General features: G+C 30.3%; 1 protein-coding gene across 1 annotated transcript; it reads right to left on the bottom strand.

The window, feature by feature from the left end:
* Positions 1 to 3,961: 3,961 nt before the first annotated feature.
* Positions 3,962 to 8,130, bottom strand: LOC124499543 (uncharacterized). The gene has a single exon (XM_075728446.1). The coding sequence runs from the start codon at positions 6,581 to 6,583 to the stop codon at positions 4,550 to 4,552; it is 2,034 nt and encodes a 677-aa protein (XP_075584561.1). The 5' UTR covers positions 6,584 to 8,130; the 3' UTR covers positions 3,962 to 4,549.
* Between the last annotated feature and the right edge of the window lie 8,557 nt (positions 8,131 to 16,687).

Here is a 16,687-nt window from a genome sequence, read left to right as displayed (position 1 = left end):
AAATTCATAGCAACAATATGTTCCATATAATAATAATAATGATGAAAATAATTGATTCAAATTGATTCTCATAGGACTTTGAATTATGGGATAATTTGATGAATTATTTGAATTCACATGAGATGGAGAGAATATATTCCATGTTGGAAAAATAATAATCAGAATTTTTTTTTCTGTTTGTCAAGTATCCCGAAATGATGCCAAGGGAATTGATTTCCATTTCTCTCTCTCTCTCTCTCTCTCTCTCTCTCTCGTAATATATTCTGATAAAGGTAAAGTAGTAAAATGTTTCGATCATCGACAACAATTTTTTTTTTTTTTGGTTTAAGTGTGTAATAATAATAAAGACATGCACTATGGTTGTCATTCATTCATTCATTCATCATTTTTGTTGTGTTCTGGATCTAGATTTAAAATAAACCTCAAAACATCTGTCAATCATCGACTGGAAAAAAAATCTGACAGCCTTGATGTGTATTTGTGTGTGTGTGTGTTCCATTTGGAAGCTGGTATTTTTACCCATTGTATTGACTGTATTCACTCATAGGATATTTTCAAACATGTGATTTATGTATGTGGACACCTGTGATATTTGATTGTGTGTGTGTGTGAGTGTTTGCGGTTTTAAGCTGCTACTACTACTAATACTTGCCATTGCTACTAACTACCCGTTTAAAATTCTTTTATTTTTGATTACCCGAATGAATAGAATTCTGAAATGACAAAATAATAAAACCCATACAATGACACGGTCATTCTCTTTCTCTTAATAAATTTTTCCGATTCGGCTCGATTCGATTCGATTGGATCTGTTGGATGTGATGTTCGCAGTGTTGTAGGGGTGATGAATTGTTTACACTTTGATTCAGAAAGAAAAAAAAATTTTTTTTAATCAAATTAATATCAATTGAATAATCACAATTGATCATGAAACTAATCATCAATTTTATCGTTTTATTTAGTAAAAGATCAACGAAATCATACCAGGAATGGTGATGGTTAGAAATCTATTTATTTTGACGCCTACGAAAATGGTCAAAATTGTTTTTTGTTTCTTCTCTCTCTATATGACCGTGTTTGACACACGTACGTTTTCGTACCAGAAAATTTTCTTCAAATTGCGATTCGTTAAAATTTATGTGTGTGTGTGTGTCTGTGTGCACGCGTGCGAAATTTTCTAATTTAATTAACCAAAGAGAAAAAAACGCTGTTGAAAATGAATTTCTCTCTTCTTTTGTCTTCATCTCGTTTTTAATTTAGCGACTATAAAAATGGTGAAAATGAAGAGAAAATTCTCTGCCTGCATTTTATATCATCATGATTTTCATAACTGATAAATCCAAAATGAATTAATCACAGTAAAAAAAAAGAAAGAAAGCCTTTTTTCAACCATTTTATTTCATTTTTCGTTTTGTTTAACTTTGTTATGACGATGTGACTTGAATATGATTTTTTTTCACCATTCGTTATAGTTAATTTTCACATTTATCCAGCGAAAAACAAAACACAAACTTTTTAATCTTGCTAAATGTTAATGTTGATGATGTTTGATCAGAATGAGAATCGAGACTTTGGTTGATTGAACAATTAAGCAAACTTTGAACTTTAAACATGCCGGAAAGAAGAATTCAGGGAAAAAAAATCACAATAGAATAACGTTCAAAATGTGTGTGTGTTCGTGTGTATGTTTTGCTTATTTTCTCTACACTCATCATTATCGGAATTTACTTTCATTCATTGAGATAATTTTTTTTTTCTCTCTTCAATCCACTATTACATTCGACATATTTTTTTTTTGTTGATGATTTGTAAAATTGATTTTACTCTATAGAGAAAATTTCATTCATTCATTCATCTAAATTCAATTTTTTTTTTCGATTCCTTCAATTGAATCACCATCATCATTGCGGTTGTTGATGGGTCATCAGCAATCATCGTCGTGGTTTTTTTGGGATTTCAAAAAAAAAAAAATTAATTGTTCTTGTGCTTGATGGCTAGATTGATTGATGCTAACAACAACGACGACGATGACGACGATAACAAACAAGTATATTATATAAATCTAAAGTAGATCAACGACTAAAACGTACACACTCATACACACACACACAAACAATGGTAGATAGACAAAAAGTCTAAGAGAAAATAAAAGAGCCAAGCTGTCTAGTACATCCGACAATCATCAATGGCCTTGCAAATGTGATGATTATGTGTGTGTGTGTGTGTATGTCTTTTCTTTTTAATTGTCTTTTTTCTGTTTTTGTTTTAGTTTTTTTTTGTTTTTCTTACTGTACCTGTGTGTTGCCTACACTCTAAGTTTTTTTATTATATATAAAACACACATTGATGTCTACCTGTGTATACCAACAACAACAACAACAACATTTGTCCGGACAAATGGGCTGCTGTGTGTGTGGTGGTATATGGTAATGAATTTTTTAAAATGGTTTTTTTTTCTTCTTTTTTTTTATTTCTTCACACATACAAATAATTGTATTTGCTTATTATTTGATTTCTCTCTCTCTCTCACACACACACACAAGATTACAACAACCACCAACCAACCACCAACTAGCCAACCAACCACATTACATGAAATGAGATTATTTTTTTTCTTTCTTTCTTTCATTTTCTTACCTGAAGAAGAAAATGTTTCTTTAGATTAGAAATTCGAATTATGATTTGTAGAGTTCATCATCATCATCATCATCATCATTAGTGTTGAACCAAAACTAAAACAATGATGATGAGAAATGAATGGCTTAAAAAAATTTTTTTTTTTTTTTTTTGGTTTTCCACACACATCTTCAAAAAATAAAAAACACAAAGTTTCTCAGCTTTTTTTTCCTGTTTCACTCTCTCGACTTAAACATTTTTGTTCATTGCTCATGAAATCACTTGTTCGATATTTAATCGAATTTTTTTTCCATTCATTTTGACCATGATGATGATGATGATTTTTTTCATTTCAGTTTGCTGGTGGTCTTTTTTACTTTTTTGTTGTTGTTGTTAAGGTCTAATTTTTTTTCATCTTTTTCTCTCTCGGATAGGCCACTTGGATGGTTTTTTTTTGCTAAAAAACAATTTGTTTTGTTTCGAGCATTACAATAGAGTTGATGATTGAATGTGAGAGAGAGAGAGAGAGAGAGAGAGAGAGGACAAGTGGTGGTGGCAACTCACCAAAAAAAAAAAAAAATAAAATAATTCATCACATCATTTATTATCTTCTTATCTTTTTTTTCGTTGTTGTTGTTGTTGTTGTTGCTGGTACTTCGCACTTTGGTGTGTGTGTGTGTGAATGGTGGTGATGATAATTGAACAACAACAACAAAACTTTATTTGCAAAATTCTTTTCCAGGTAGAAAAAAAAATGAAAGAATCGATTTTTTTTTATTCCAATCATTTAAATGATTTTTTTTCTCATGAGATCAAAATTGATCATTGTTGTTGTTGTTGTTGTTGTTGTGGTTGTTTTTTTTTTTTGAAAAAATGACACGTGTCAAAATAGTTGCTTTTTTTACAAAAAAAATTGATAATGATCATCAATAATAATAATGATGATAATGATTATGATTATTTCGTTACAATATATCGAGTAGATCAATTTCTAAATGATTTTTTTGTTTTGTTTTTTTTCTCGGTAAACTAGAATTTGAAATTGGTTTTTTTTTGACTATTAAAATAACGCACGCGTGTGTTTGTTTTCATTTTTTTCCATTGGTATCGATCTTCTATGGAGAATGTGAGTGGGAAAAAAATTACCCAAGAATCATCACTATAGTAACCAGTAACTGCAAAACATTTGTCCAATTCTATTTGATGATTCTTGATTTTTTTTTTGATGATGATGACAGATCATGATGATGATGATGATGATTAAAATTTTCGTTTGGCCAACTTGTCATGTTAAATATCAAAATGAGAATGACATCGATACAAATAATAAACAAACAAACACATCAATCAATCATTTTTTTTTATTATTATTTCTACACACGAAATCATTATCATCATCACTACCATAATAATGATCATATATGAATTAGGCAGAAAAAAATTGATCGATTTTTTTTTTGGTTAGATTCGTGAAAAAAAAAATTTTTTTAGTTTGTCAATTTTATTTACAACAAAAAAAAGAAAGTTTTTTCTGTTTTTGTTTGAAATTGTTGATTATCGATATTGTGTGTGTGTATGTGTAATTAATTATTGGAAACAAACAAATAAACAAAAAAAAAAATTGAGGTCAAACGGAGGAAATCAACGGGTGTGTTTTTCATTCATTGAAATGTTGTTGTTGTTGTTGAATTGATGATTAAATGATGATAATATAAATGTGTCTGTGTGTGTGTGTATGTGAGCCATTCTTGTTGTTGTTGTTGAATAATCAATCCAAATTACAAATTACCAAATTAACACGAATATACTAAATATTTAATGTTAATTGAAATGATGATGATGAGTAATGATTAATAATACAATTTTTTTTAAAGTGCAATGCAAAAATTGAATTTTGTCTGTTTGTTTGTACGAATAATCCAATCGATTGATTTCATGTTGAATGATATAATGATGCTGGATGTGTATGATGATGTGAATGATGATGATAATAGGCAGCCGAATCATTTGCCATTTGTGTTGCAGCTGCCGTTGCTGTTGAATGTAAATTTGGTGTCATCGGTGATAATGATAATGGACTATTGTTACCACCATTATTACCATTATTACCATTGCCATTATATGCATTACATTGCATTTCATATAATTTCATGTCTCCTTTATTATTATTATTGGTAGTAGTGGTGGCCGCAGTGGCTTCACCGCTTGATATTATACTTTGTATTGAAAATGGATTATGTTCACGTCCTAAATAATGAAGTCCTAAATCATTTGCTGTTTTCAATTGACCACCACTAGCCCCACCGCCAGTAAAAAACATACTAGTAGTTTGATGTATAAGATTTGGATCTGTTAATAATTGATTTGTACGTCCTTGATGATGATGATGATGATTATGGCCACCATACAGATTCATATGATGATCATTCAATGAATTATGATGTGGATGATTCTGATGTTGATGATGTTGATGTGGCTGCTGATGTTGTTGATGTTGACTTCCACCATGATGTTGATGTTGATGTTGTGAATGATGATTCTGTAATTGTTGATGATGATTATGATGATGATGATCCTGAATTTTTGTACAATCATCCAATAATTGTTGCTGTTGATGATTTAAACCATTTAAATGTCTTTGTTGTTGTTGTTGTTGTTCAAGTTGTTGTTGTTGTTGTTGTTGTTGATGTGATGTCAAATATGAATTATTATTATTCATTAAACCATTCATATAATTATTCATATTAGTCGCTGCTGTTGTCATATTAATCAATGTTGTATGACCACTGTTATTAGCATCGATTGATGATGATTTATTATTATTTGTACTTCCATTACTATTATTTGATGATGATAGACTACTATTACTACTTTTATGTAAATGTCGATGATGTGATGATGTCGATGTCGATGTTGATGATGAGCCATCTTTTTTGTCGCATTTAAAACGTTTTTGTCGCCGTAAATAACAACCATTTTCAAACATATTACCTGAATCAGGATGTAATGTCCAAAAACTTCCTTTTCCAGGTTTATCCGGTGTACGAGGCACTTTTAAAAAACAATCATTAAAACTTAATGAATGTCTTATGGAATTTTGCCATCTTTGTTGATTTTGACGATAATATGGAAATAGATCCATTATGAATTGATAGATTTCACTTAATGTTAACATTTTGTTCTGACAATTCTGTATGGCCATCGTAATCAACGATATATATGAATATGGTGGTTTAGCGTGTGTATAACTACGACGATATGTTTTATCAGCTCTTGCACGTTGTAATAATGCATTTGTGCTTGAATCCATAGAGCTATTGGTTGAATAATCATTATTATTGAGATTAGTATGTCCAGGTCCACCACCAATACGTAATGCAGATGATGAAACACTACTTAGACCACATGATGATGGTGGTGAATGAATTCCATTCATTTGATTATTACTAGTAGCTGCAGCTGATATCGGTGATAATGGTTGATTATTATTCGAAGCCGGAATAGCTGGTGATAAACATTGTTGTCCATCTGGATTTGGTGCTGCTGCACCACCACCACCAGTATCATTTGTTATCGATGATGGTGTTGATGATAAATTGGTCACGTTATTATTAATCAATTGTCCATTAATTGTTGTCGATGATGTTGACGATGACGATGATGATGATGATGATGTTGTTGTTGCTGCTGCTGTTGAATTATTGATACAAGAATTAGCACCAACACCTATACCATTTGTTGTGATCATATTTGGCACAAATATTTGGCTATTTGTTGATGATGAATAATTTGTGGCCATATTACCAGCAGCAGCAGCGGCAGCGGCTGCCGCTGCTGCAGCCGCTGCCATTGTATATGATAATGATGATGATGATGATTGATTCATATTTGTTGTATTATAGATTGTTGATGATGTTATTGATGATTGTTGTTGTTGTTGATCCTGATAAGATTTGTGATTCAACATTTCTTTTGTTCAAAATAAAACAAAAAAATGGCACTTGATCAATCAATATATATCAATATAAATGAATCATTAACAAATGATGAACACTGTCCATTAATAATTACTGGTATATATGAATGATACTTGAACTTGATTTTCGTTTGAAAAACAAAATGAAAATTTTTGTTGTTTGAATAAATTCTTCAGTAATTTTGTGTAATATATCGTTAGTCAAAATGCTAATATTGTCATAGGATAAACAAATGATGATACACAAACAAACAAACAAACGTAGCATACACACACACCACGAGTCTGTGTGTGTTGATTTAATTTTTTTTTTTTTATATTCACAACAATCATTGACGATGATGTTTACTTATTATTTGAATATTCAATTGAATAAATATATATGACATCAAAGTATGTGTGTGTATGTTTTTAGCATTTGTTTGTATTTAATAATGATAATAAACCAAATTAATGAAGATGTTAAGATGATGATGATGATGATTTTGTTTTGTTTTTTTTTGAGTTAGTTAATTTAAGATGATGCTTATTATTGATCGATTGATTGATTGATTGATTGATGTTTGATTTGTCTATGTGTGTGTGTGTGTGTGCTCTGTGTGTGTACTGTAGACAAACATTGATGATATTTTTCTGGTCAGTTTTTATTTTTGTTTCATTTTATTCTAATATAGTAATGTATATATATTTATTATCATTATTTGGATTCATTTTCTTATTGGTTCGTTTGGTTTAGTTTTGGTTTGGTTTGGTTTGGTTTTGTTGTTCGGATGGATGGTTAGTTATCATTAAATGGGTGAGAGACACACACACACATATACCCACATACAAACACACTTGACGTAAAAAAAATTTTTCTACTGTTGTCGTTGTTGTTGTTGTTCCAAAATAAATGGATAGAGAATAGATGATGATGATGATGATGATACAAATGTATAAAACGATGATAATGTATATTTTTTTCACACAAATAATTCACAAAATGTGTTTGTTATATATTCATCATTCACATATAGATATAGATATAGCATATATATACACTTTGTGGACATTGAACAAATATATGTACAAAAAAAAAAATACACAACATTCACATCCTAAAACAAGATTCTCTATATATATCTGTGTTTGTGTGTGTGTGTTTGTGAACCGTAAAAACAAATATTGTTATATCAAACAACAACAACAAGAATATGATGGTAAAATTCTTTACCGAAATCAAATATCAAACAACAAATATTATTATATATATATATAAAATGAATGAATAAATGTTTGTATAGTCAAGAGGACTTTAGTTTGCAGAGTGGTTGTGGTGGTGAATGAATGGATATTTCATTCTGGTTTTGAATTTTTTTTTTTTTTATTTGTGAATTTTTATATCTACACTATTTTCAGTGGCTAAAGAGTAGATGCAAGTAGCAAGCAAGTAGATTTTCATGTCTATGTATGTGTGTGTATATATGACTTTTTCAACAATGATGATGATGATGATGACAAACACACACACATTTGATGATTGACCAAAAAAAAAAAAAAAAAAAAATAAACGCGTGAGAGAGAAGAAAAAACGGTGTGAAACGCACACACACAAACTCTTTGCCATAGGAAAAAAAATACTGAAATGATGATGAAAAATATATATGTATGAAACACTCAACAGAACTTTAAGTTTATTTTTTCTTTTCTTCTTTTTTCTGTCTTTTTTGCGCATTTCTGTATTTTTTTCTGGTTTTTTTTCCACGAAACGTTATTATATGCTTCTTCCATTTGGAAAAACACACTCTTTCATTCAATATTTGCCAATGCCCCGTTTTTTTGTTGTTGTTGTTGTTGTTGTTGGTCCAGTGTGTGTGTGTGGAACCAACCAATAGAAAAAAAAGCAGCCAATTGGCTATGATTTTTTTTTTGTCCTGTGTGTAGAGTAGAGTAGATCTATCTCTCTATAGTTTTCTTCTTTGTTGTTTGTATTAGATCAAATATAAACACGCCCATTATTTGTATAATAAATACAGTGAAACTTGATTCTGATTGGCTAATCATTATCGTACAGGACACACCTTTGTTGTTTTTTTTTCAATAACTAGTTTTTGCTTTATCATCATCATCATCATCGATGATGATGATGATATCTCATTCAAATAATTATCGTATATGTTTTGTTGATTTGTTATTCATTCATATCTGATATGATGATGGATAGTAGTGGTGATGATGGATAGTAGTTTTCAATGATAATGGCAACGATAACTCTATAGCTGCAACGAATATAATATAATCATGTATATAATGATGATGATAAAAGTCACATTTTTTTCTGATAATTAGAATTTTTCTGTGTATTTTTTTTTAATAATAATAATAATAAAACCACCGCCAAGAATAAAATTCTGGTGTTGAGGATATAATAATTCTCAATGGCTTGTAGCGGCGTTATTGATTGATCATTATATATCATATTTTTTCAATTCTTCCGGTATAAAAAAAAATTGATATCATTTTGATTTTGATTTTGGTTTTTTTTATTTTCATTTTACGAGTTTTTATCGTATTTTTGGTTGTTGTAAGTTAATCACGACGACGACGACTACGACAACAACAACAAAATCATAGCTAACTTTTTTCTGTCATCAACCAGAAATGATGATGATGGTGATGATGATGATGAATAGGAAAAAAAATGCCGACAAACGTTTAATATCCAAAATAGCCAATAGGTATGAATTACATGTAGCAGCCAATAAGGGATGTGTGTATGCAATGTGCCATAATAATAATGCATCGATCGTTGTGTAGTCGTAAAAAAAAACAAAGAAAAATTCTATTCTAATTACTCACTTGCATACACACTGAATACATTGTAAATGCTTTTTTTTCTCGATTTTCATTTTCACAAATTGACCCTCAATGTTTTTGTTGTTGTTGTTGATTGTATACCTGTGTTTTATACCATAAAGGTTATTGAGCCTGTAAAAAATAAAGGTTCACATAATAGAACAAAATTTTCATCATCATGACGATGATGTCATTTTTATTCTTGTTTTTTTTTTTGAATAATAAGACGAAAAAAATTAGCGGCAAATGTCACAAAAGAATATTTTTTTTTTTACTACGGGAGGTCTGGTCTTGTTGTTGTTGTTGTTGTTGTTTTACAATCTTTGGCTCAATTTTCTCGTTGATTTGAATGTCTTCATTCTCACAATTTCTTGAATATTCAGTCTGTGTGTGTGTGTGTGTGTGTGTGTGTGTGTTTTACAATCCTCAATCGATAGCCGGTTGATTCAATTTGATGATTTCGATTCTCATTTCATTTTACCGCCTTTGTTGTTGTTGTTGTTGGTGTTGGTGTTGTTTTTTATCGCTTTCATCATTTGCCGTCCATTTTATGTTGTTGTTGTTGTTCATTTCACCTGGTGAATAATTTTTCTTTGTAGTGAAAATTTTTTTTATTTTTATTGAACCAATTTTTTTTTGATTTAGGTGATGATTATTTGATGGATGAAATTCAATTGGCAGCAGTACCTTGAGATGTAATTCTATTCCATCAATCGAAAGTGATTCATTATCATCCACACATATTGTCATTTGAACTTTTTTTTCAACAAAATTTAAACCATTGTAATAGAGTGGATGATCGACTTTTGGTACATACGACCTTTGTATCCAAACGAATGACGATGATGATGAGAGTGAATGATAGAAAATCATTTGATGATCACATGATCATCAAATGATGAATGAACTTTGTGTCTTTTTTTTTGTTTTGCTGGTAAAAAAAAAATACAAACCAGTTCCATTTTTTTTAGGTATAATCGGTCATCCATCTATCTATCCAATCATACCCTAATAAGGTTCATCATTTTTCCAAACTTAAACCCAAATAGCAACAGCAACAACAATACTGCCGTAAGGCTTGATAGTGATAAACCTTCTCTGTTTTCTTTGTTTCTAACTAGACAAACAAAACGTTAGTTTTTTTTTGATAAAAAAAATTTTTTATAATCTCAAACAAATAGCACACTTGAAATGTCACGCACTCACACACATACAGAGAGAGAGAAAACTGATCAACAAATACAGTGTGGTGGTCATCATCATCATCATGATGAACTTTGATGAGAACAAAAAAAAAAGATTGAAAATCTTTTTATTTGTCTTTATTTTTCCTGTTTATTCTTCAAAAAAGGCGTATCATTTCTAATGTTTGACCATTTGATCATTATCATCATTCAATTATATCTCTTGTTTTTTGCTTTTCTCTTGAAAAATTGAAAATTCATCCATTTAATTCAATGATTGTGTGTGTGTATGTGTATCGATAATTTTGTGGTTTTTCCGCTAAAAAAACACACACACGAGCATGAAGAAGAATAAACTGAATCAGGAATTTTTTTTTGTTGTCAAAATTCAATGCTTCTGGTCTTGTATCTAGAGAAAAGTATCATTATTATGTAATGATTATGACATACATTCATACAGACAAATAACACACATATACACACACAGAGAGAGAAAAATGAAAAGAAAACATTTGAACAGTGTCAGTGAATGAATGAGTGAGTGGAATTTAAATATTTGATCTAGTAAACACAAACACACACACAATTTTTTTTCCCTCTCTTTTTTATCTCCCCCCATTAATAATATGATATTTTTTTCCCCTGTTTTTGCTTTTTTTTTGTTTTCACTTTATTTTAAACCAATATAATCGAAACACTTGCATACACACACACACACAACATCTGTCTTTCTTTGTGTGCGCGTTTATTGATGGTGCACATATTAACCAGAATAAAGAATTTTTGAAGAGAAAAAAAACCGATTTTTTTCATTCATTTTCCTTTTTGTTCCACGTTTACACACACACATATTACGGTAATTCATTCATTCATGTGCATATTATGTGCAAACATATATTACACACACACACACAAACAGAAATTGAATTCTGTACCTATTACTACACACACACGATGAATGAATTGAATTACCGAATTGATGACAAGAAAGAATCGGTTCCGTGTATATATGATATTTGTTTGCCATTATCGATTATTGTGATTTGAATTTTTTTTTCCTGTACATTTACGCTTACTCGCCGGGTCATGTATAATAATGATGATAATATTTATATTTACAAAACAAAACAGAAAACAGAACAAAAATCAATCTTGAACTTTTTTTTTCATTCATTCATCATGATGAAAATGTAAAGGCATCCTAAAATGTGCGTTTATCTGTGTGTGTGTGTGTGTTTGTGTGTGTAGTTTGCTTGTTATTTTCAAATAATAAATATTAGCATTTAGAATCAACACACCATTACATACATATGTGATGGTTATTATTTTTAATACAAATATTTGATGATTCGTACATACAAATGGTTTGTGTGTGTGTGTGTATTTTAAATGCGATGATGATTTGATTATCAATGTATCGAGGTGTTTTGTATGTAGGTATAACCGAATATTCCCGTTTTTTTTTGTTCATCATACCCGAGTATATTTCAATTTGATTTGTTTCTCTTTGTGTGATAGGCGTGGTGACATGTATTTGTATTTTCGTTTGTTTGATTTAATTTTTTATTTCTGTTTATCAATTTTTTGTTTTGTTTCAAATTTTGTTTTTTTTTACACTCACTTTCTTGTCAAACAATTGTTGCTGATGGTGGTGTTTGCAATTGACACATTTTGAAATAAAAAAAAAATGAACAGATGAACAAATGTTTATCCAACATGAAATGAAACAAAACGAAAAAAAAATCAGGTAAATATTACACACACACAGGTAAATATTATCATTTTTTTCAAATATTAAATAAAAGTATATGTAACCTGCTACTACTACATTCATTGATCTCTTTTTTCGCTACTATGTTGACCATTCTAGTTAGTATTTGGATTCAAGTTTTTTTTTTTTGATTGACATGTTTTTTTGTGTGAAAAATAAAAATTCTCAATATTACCGGTTTAACTTTGTTGTTGTCGTTTTCGTACCGGAAATTAATCTCTTATTCATTCATTTATTCATTTTTTGTTGTTGTTGTTGTTTATTCTTCAAATAGAATCATCATCATCATGATAAATCCTATGACAACAACAACAACAAAAACGACGACGACGTTCACTCGATTCGATATTGGGCTTGGCGAATTTATTGTCGTCGCCGTTGTCATCGTTTAGATTGGAATCTACTAATATTTCGGAAATACTAAATTCTTATTTGTTTGTTTGTTTGTTGGTGTGTGTGTGTGTGTGTGTGTGCATGGAGTCCATTCATCCATATAGTCCAGTCTACCATCACACACACACACAGAATATATTCTGTGTGTGTTTGTAATGTCAACAAACATGGAAAATCCATTTGAGTATAAAAAAAAACAAAAATAAGAAAAACAACAACAAAACGAAAACGAAAACTAAACCATTCACCATATCTAAATTCTAGAAAATAATTTTATTCTAGAACCAATTTTTTTTCGTTGTTGTTGAAAACTAGAATATTCTTTGTATTTGAATCGATGATGAAACCAATATATTCTGTCGTTCGCGTTTGCCTTTAAAAGGAAAATCGGAAATGAAAACTTGTGTTTTTTTTCGAACAAACAAACAAATGGTCCTGCTGAAATGTACGAATTTTTTTTCTGCTTTTCATTCTCTTTTTTTCATCAATTCTAATGATGAATTTTATCAGGGAATAAAATTTAGAATTTTAAATTTCAAATTCAACTAGAGCAAATCAAACAGATTCTTTTCTGTTTTGTGTGTGTGTGTTTTTTTGCCTGATCATGTCGTTCATTAGTTGTTTTACTGTTTTTCCGTTGTTTGATTGATTGATTGATGAGATGGCGGTGGTGGTTGTCTTGTTGATGACGATGATTTTGGAATCGCTTAAAGCAATCTAAAATTTTTTCTTTGTTGTTGTTGCTGCTGATGATGATGTTTTCATAACGGTAACGGTCTCTAGGTTAGGTTTTTGTTTTTTGTTTCATTTTGATTGCTTTGCAAATCCAAAATTTCCGTTTCTAATCAATTATTATTATTATTGCTGTGACGACAATTGATCATCATCATCATCATCGTTGTGTGTTTTCATTATATATCCAGAAGAGAAAAATGTATAAATATTGATGTTTTGTTTTCATTTTACATTTTTTTTTATTATTATTGTGAAAATATAAATCCGACTACACATCTTGATGATTTTTCTGATTTTTAAATGGCTTAATAATCATCATTTAGTAGCCAGGTAGGCAGGCAAGTAGGCAAGAAAATGTTTTTGAATGTCAACTTTTTCTCTCTTCTCGTATGATTAAAAATTATTATAATCTACTTATCGAATAACAATGAAAATAAAAAAAAAATCAAATTCACCCGAATTCGACTTCCGATCGTTTTTTTCGTTGTTATTGTCGATGATTACCTTTCTTTTGATTGTGGTTTTCGGGTGTTTCACTACCACCACCACCACCACCACTGCTAGCAGCGGACAAACAAATATTATTTTCCGGTGTTTATGAAAAAAGAAAAAAAAATCCTCAATTGACTTTTAATATTTCTTTCTTGGTTGACATTTTAATTCAAATATATTTTTGACACGCGTTTTTGTGTGTGTGTCTGTGTGTGTGTTGATTTTTTCTTAATTTGTTCTTGTTCTTGATGATGATTGAAAATGGAAATTAATTAGATTCGGAAATCAACTACTAAATAATCGACCGACAAGGCCTACCTACCTTTATTTATTTATCAATGGAATGTAATGGATGATAAGATGTTTTTTTTCGTGAAAAATTTTGTCCGTTTTTTTCTGGTGTCGGAAAAAGAAAAATTTTTTTTCGTCCGTTTATGTTAATAATCATCAAAAAAGATTAAAATTTTCGCATGTTTACCCTGTGTGTGTGTGTGTGTGTGTGTGTGTGTGGCCGAATAAACATAGCCACACTTCTCCATGGACATCTGTGTGTGTGTGTGTGTGTGCAAGCCTTTAGCGACCTCTAATATAAATCTTTTTATTTTTTCGGGTGTGAAAAATTTTTTCCATTTAAATTCTCTTTTAATCTTGGTTGATTTACTTGAAAAAAAAGAAGACAGAAAACAGAAAACAAACACAGATTCCCGACTACATATAACGGATTTCTTTCTCTCTCTCTCTTGCTCTAAAAATTTTTTTTTTCTCAACATAAATCCAATAGGCTAATAATGATTGTGAATGAAAATGGAACAACAACAACAACAACAGAAAAGTCAGATCTGATAAACAAATATTCGAGATTTGAAAAACAAATTGTTGTTTTTGTTGTTGTTCAAGTTTTCTGGACAAAGTGAAAGAGAGAAAAAAAATTAGAGAAAATAATGGATTGATGATGATGATGATGATGAATTTTTTTTTCTGTTTGATTTTTGAACCTTAAACACACACCAAAAAAAAAAAATTTTGGACCACCAACTAGACTTCTTGATGTTGAATCAACGGTTTTTTTCCCTCTCTTTCTTCTTGGTGGCCGTTATTTGCATTGGATTCTATACTTGGATATAGAGATTGAGAAATTGTGTAAATTTATTTTTTAGATTAATTCACTGTACGGTCTGTTTTCGTTGTTGTTCATCTTTATCATCATCATCATCATCGTTGCGATGTTTGTATATGACCGGTGTTTGTGTGTGTGTGTGTGTGTGTGTTGTGTCCATGGGAACCACGTGCAGCAGCAGCGGTAATCGTTACAGAATTTAAGAGAAAAAAAAATCGGGTCCTCATACCTCTTCCTATGTATAATGGAAAAAATCCATATGTTCAAAATTCGAATATATGTTTGCATAAAGCGAATGAATGAAAAAAAAAATTTGGGGCCACCACCACCACCACACCACAATCCAAAAGGTTTTTATGCAAACAACAAAACCTGAAAAAGAAACCTGGTCAAAAAGTCACTCGATGCCACTTTTCACACACACATACACACACACACACAAAACATATTGGACAATACAAATAGATAGATAGTTAATGTTAAGAAGAGAGAATAGACCTAGATAGATAGATAGATAGATCCAGGTGATGCTTCAAGATTTTCAAATTTTTTTTTCTTCTATCTCGCTCGTTCTCTTATTCCTCAAACCATTTTTGAGATTATTATTTACATAAGCCAATGATGATGATGTGTGTGTGTGTGTGTGTGTGGCAACCAAGTGTCTTTTTTTTCTTTCATTCTCTCTATGGACGTTGCTTAGTTTTTTTTTTTGTTTTGTTTTGTTTGATATGTGATGATGATGTTTGCATAAGCGTTTTTTTTCTGTTTGTTGGTTGAATTTTTTTTTCTCTTTTTTTTGACTATCTATATATATAATGTATGTATTGTCAATGGCGTGATGATGATGATGATGATGATGGTTTATAACTTTCTCAGCAAGTTGGGTTTATTGGTTCTCTCTCTCTCTCTCTTAAACGTTCAGCTAGCTGTGTGTGTGTATGTGTGTATGTTTAACTAAGCAAGCTTTATTATAATGTAGATGGCTAATCAAATATCATCATCTTGTTGTTGTTGTTGTTGGTTTTCTCTCTCATTTTTAGTTTCGATTGACGGTTGATTGTCATTTCCTTTCTCTCTAATAGCAGCGAAAACCCAATATATTTCCATTATTAACTGGTGATGATGATGAGAAAAACTATATGAACCACATTCATTTTATAGATGGAAAGAAAAATTTTGGTCTCCCCCCTCCCCTACCCACAAAAAAAGTATGGATAATGCAATTATCAAAATATAAAAATCACATTGACAATTGTGGTTTCTTTTCACTCATCATCATCTTTCTACCACCACCAACACCCCCTTTCCTTTATCCATCAATGATGGAAAAAAAGACGAAAAACTTTATGTAAACACCATGCACACACACACACCTCCCCCTTTATTTTTTTCTGGTTACCACCTCTCTCTATGTGTATGGTACAAATTTAGCCAATATATTGTCAATACATAATGGTAGAAAAATTATTTTTGTCAGATAAAATCAATGGTGATAAGAGAGCCTAAATGGCTAATATCTTGAATTCATTGCTATACACACACATACACACAGATGTTCATCTTTATCT

Source organism: Dermatophagoides farinae, chromosome 2, assembly GCF_024713945.1.
Source record: "Dermatophagoides farinae isolate YC_2012a chromosome 2, ASM2471394v1, whole genome shotgun sequence".
Taxonomy (NCBI): domain Eukaryota; kingdom Metazoa; phylum Arthropoda; class Arachnida; order Sarcoptiformes; family Pyroglyphidae; genus Dermatophagoides; species Dermatophagoides farinae.
The sequence above is the reverse complement of the archived record's forward strand: the minus strand, read 5'-3'. Positions and strand labels throughout refer to the sequence as shown.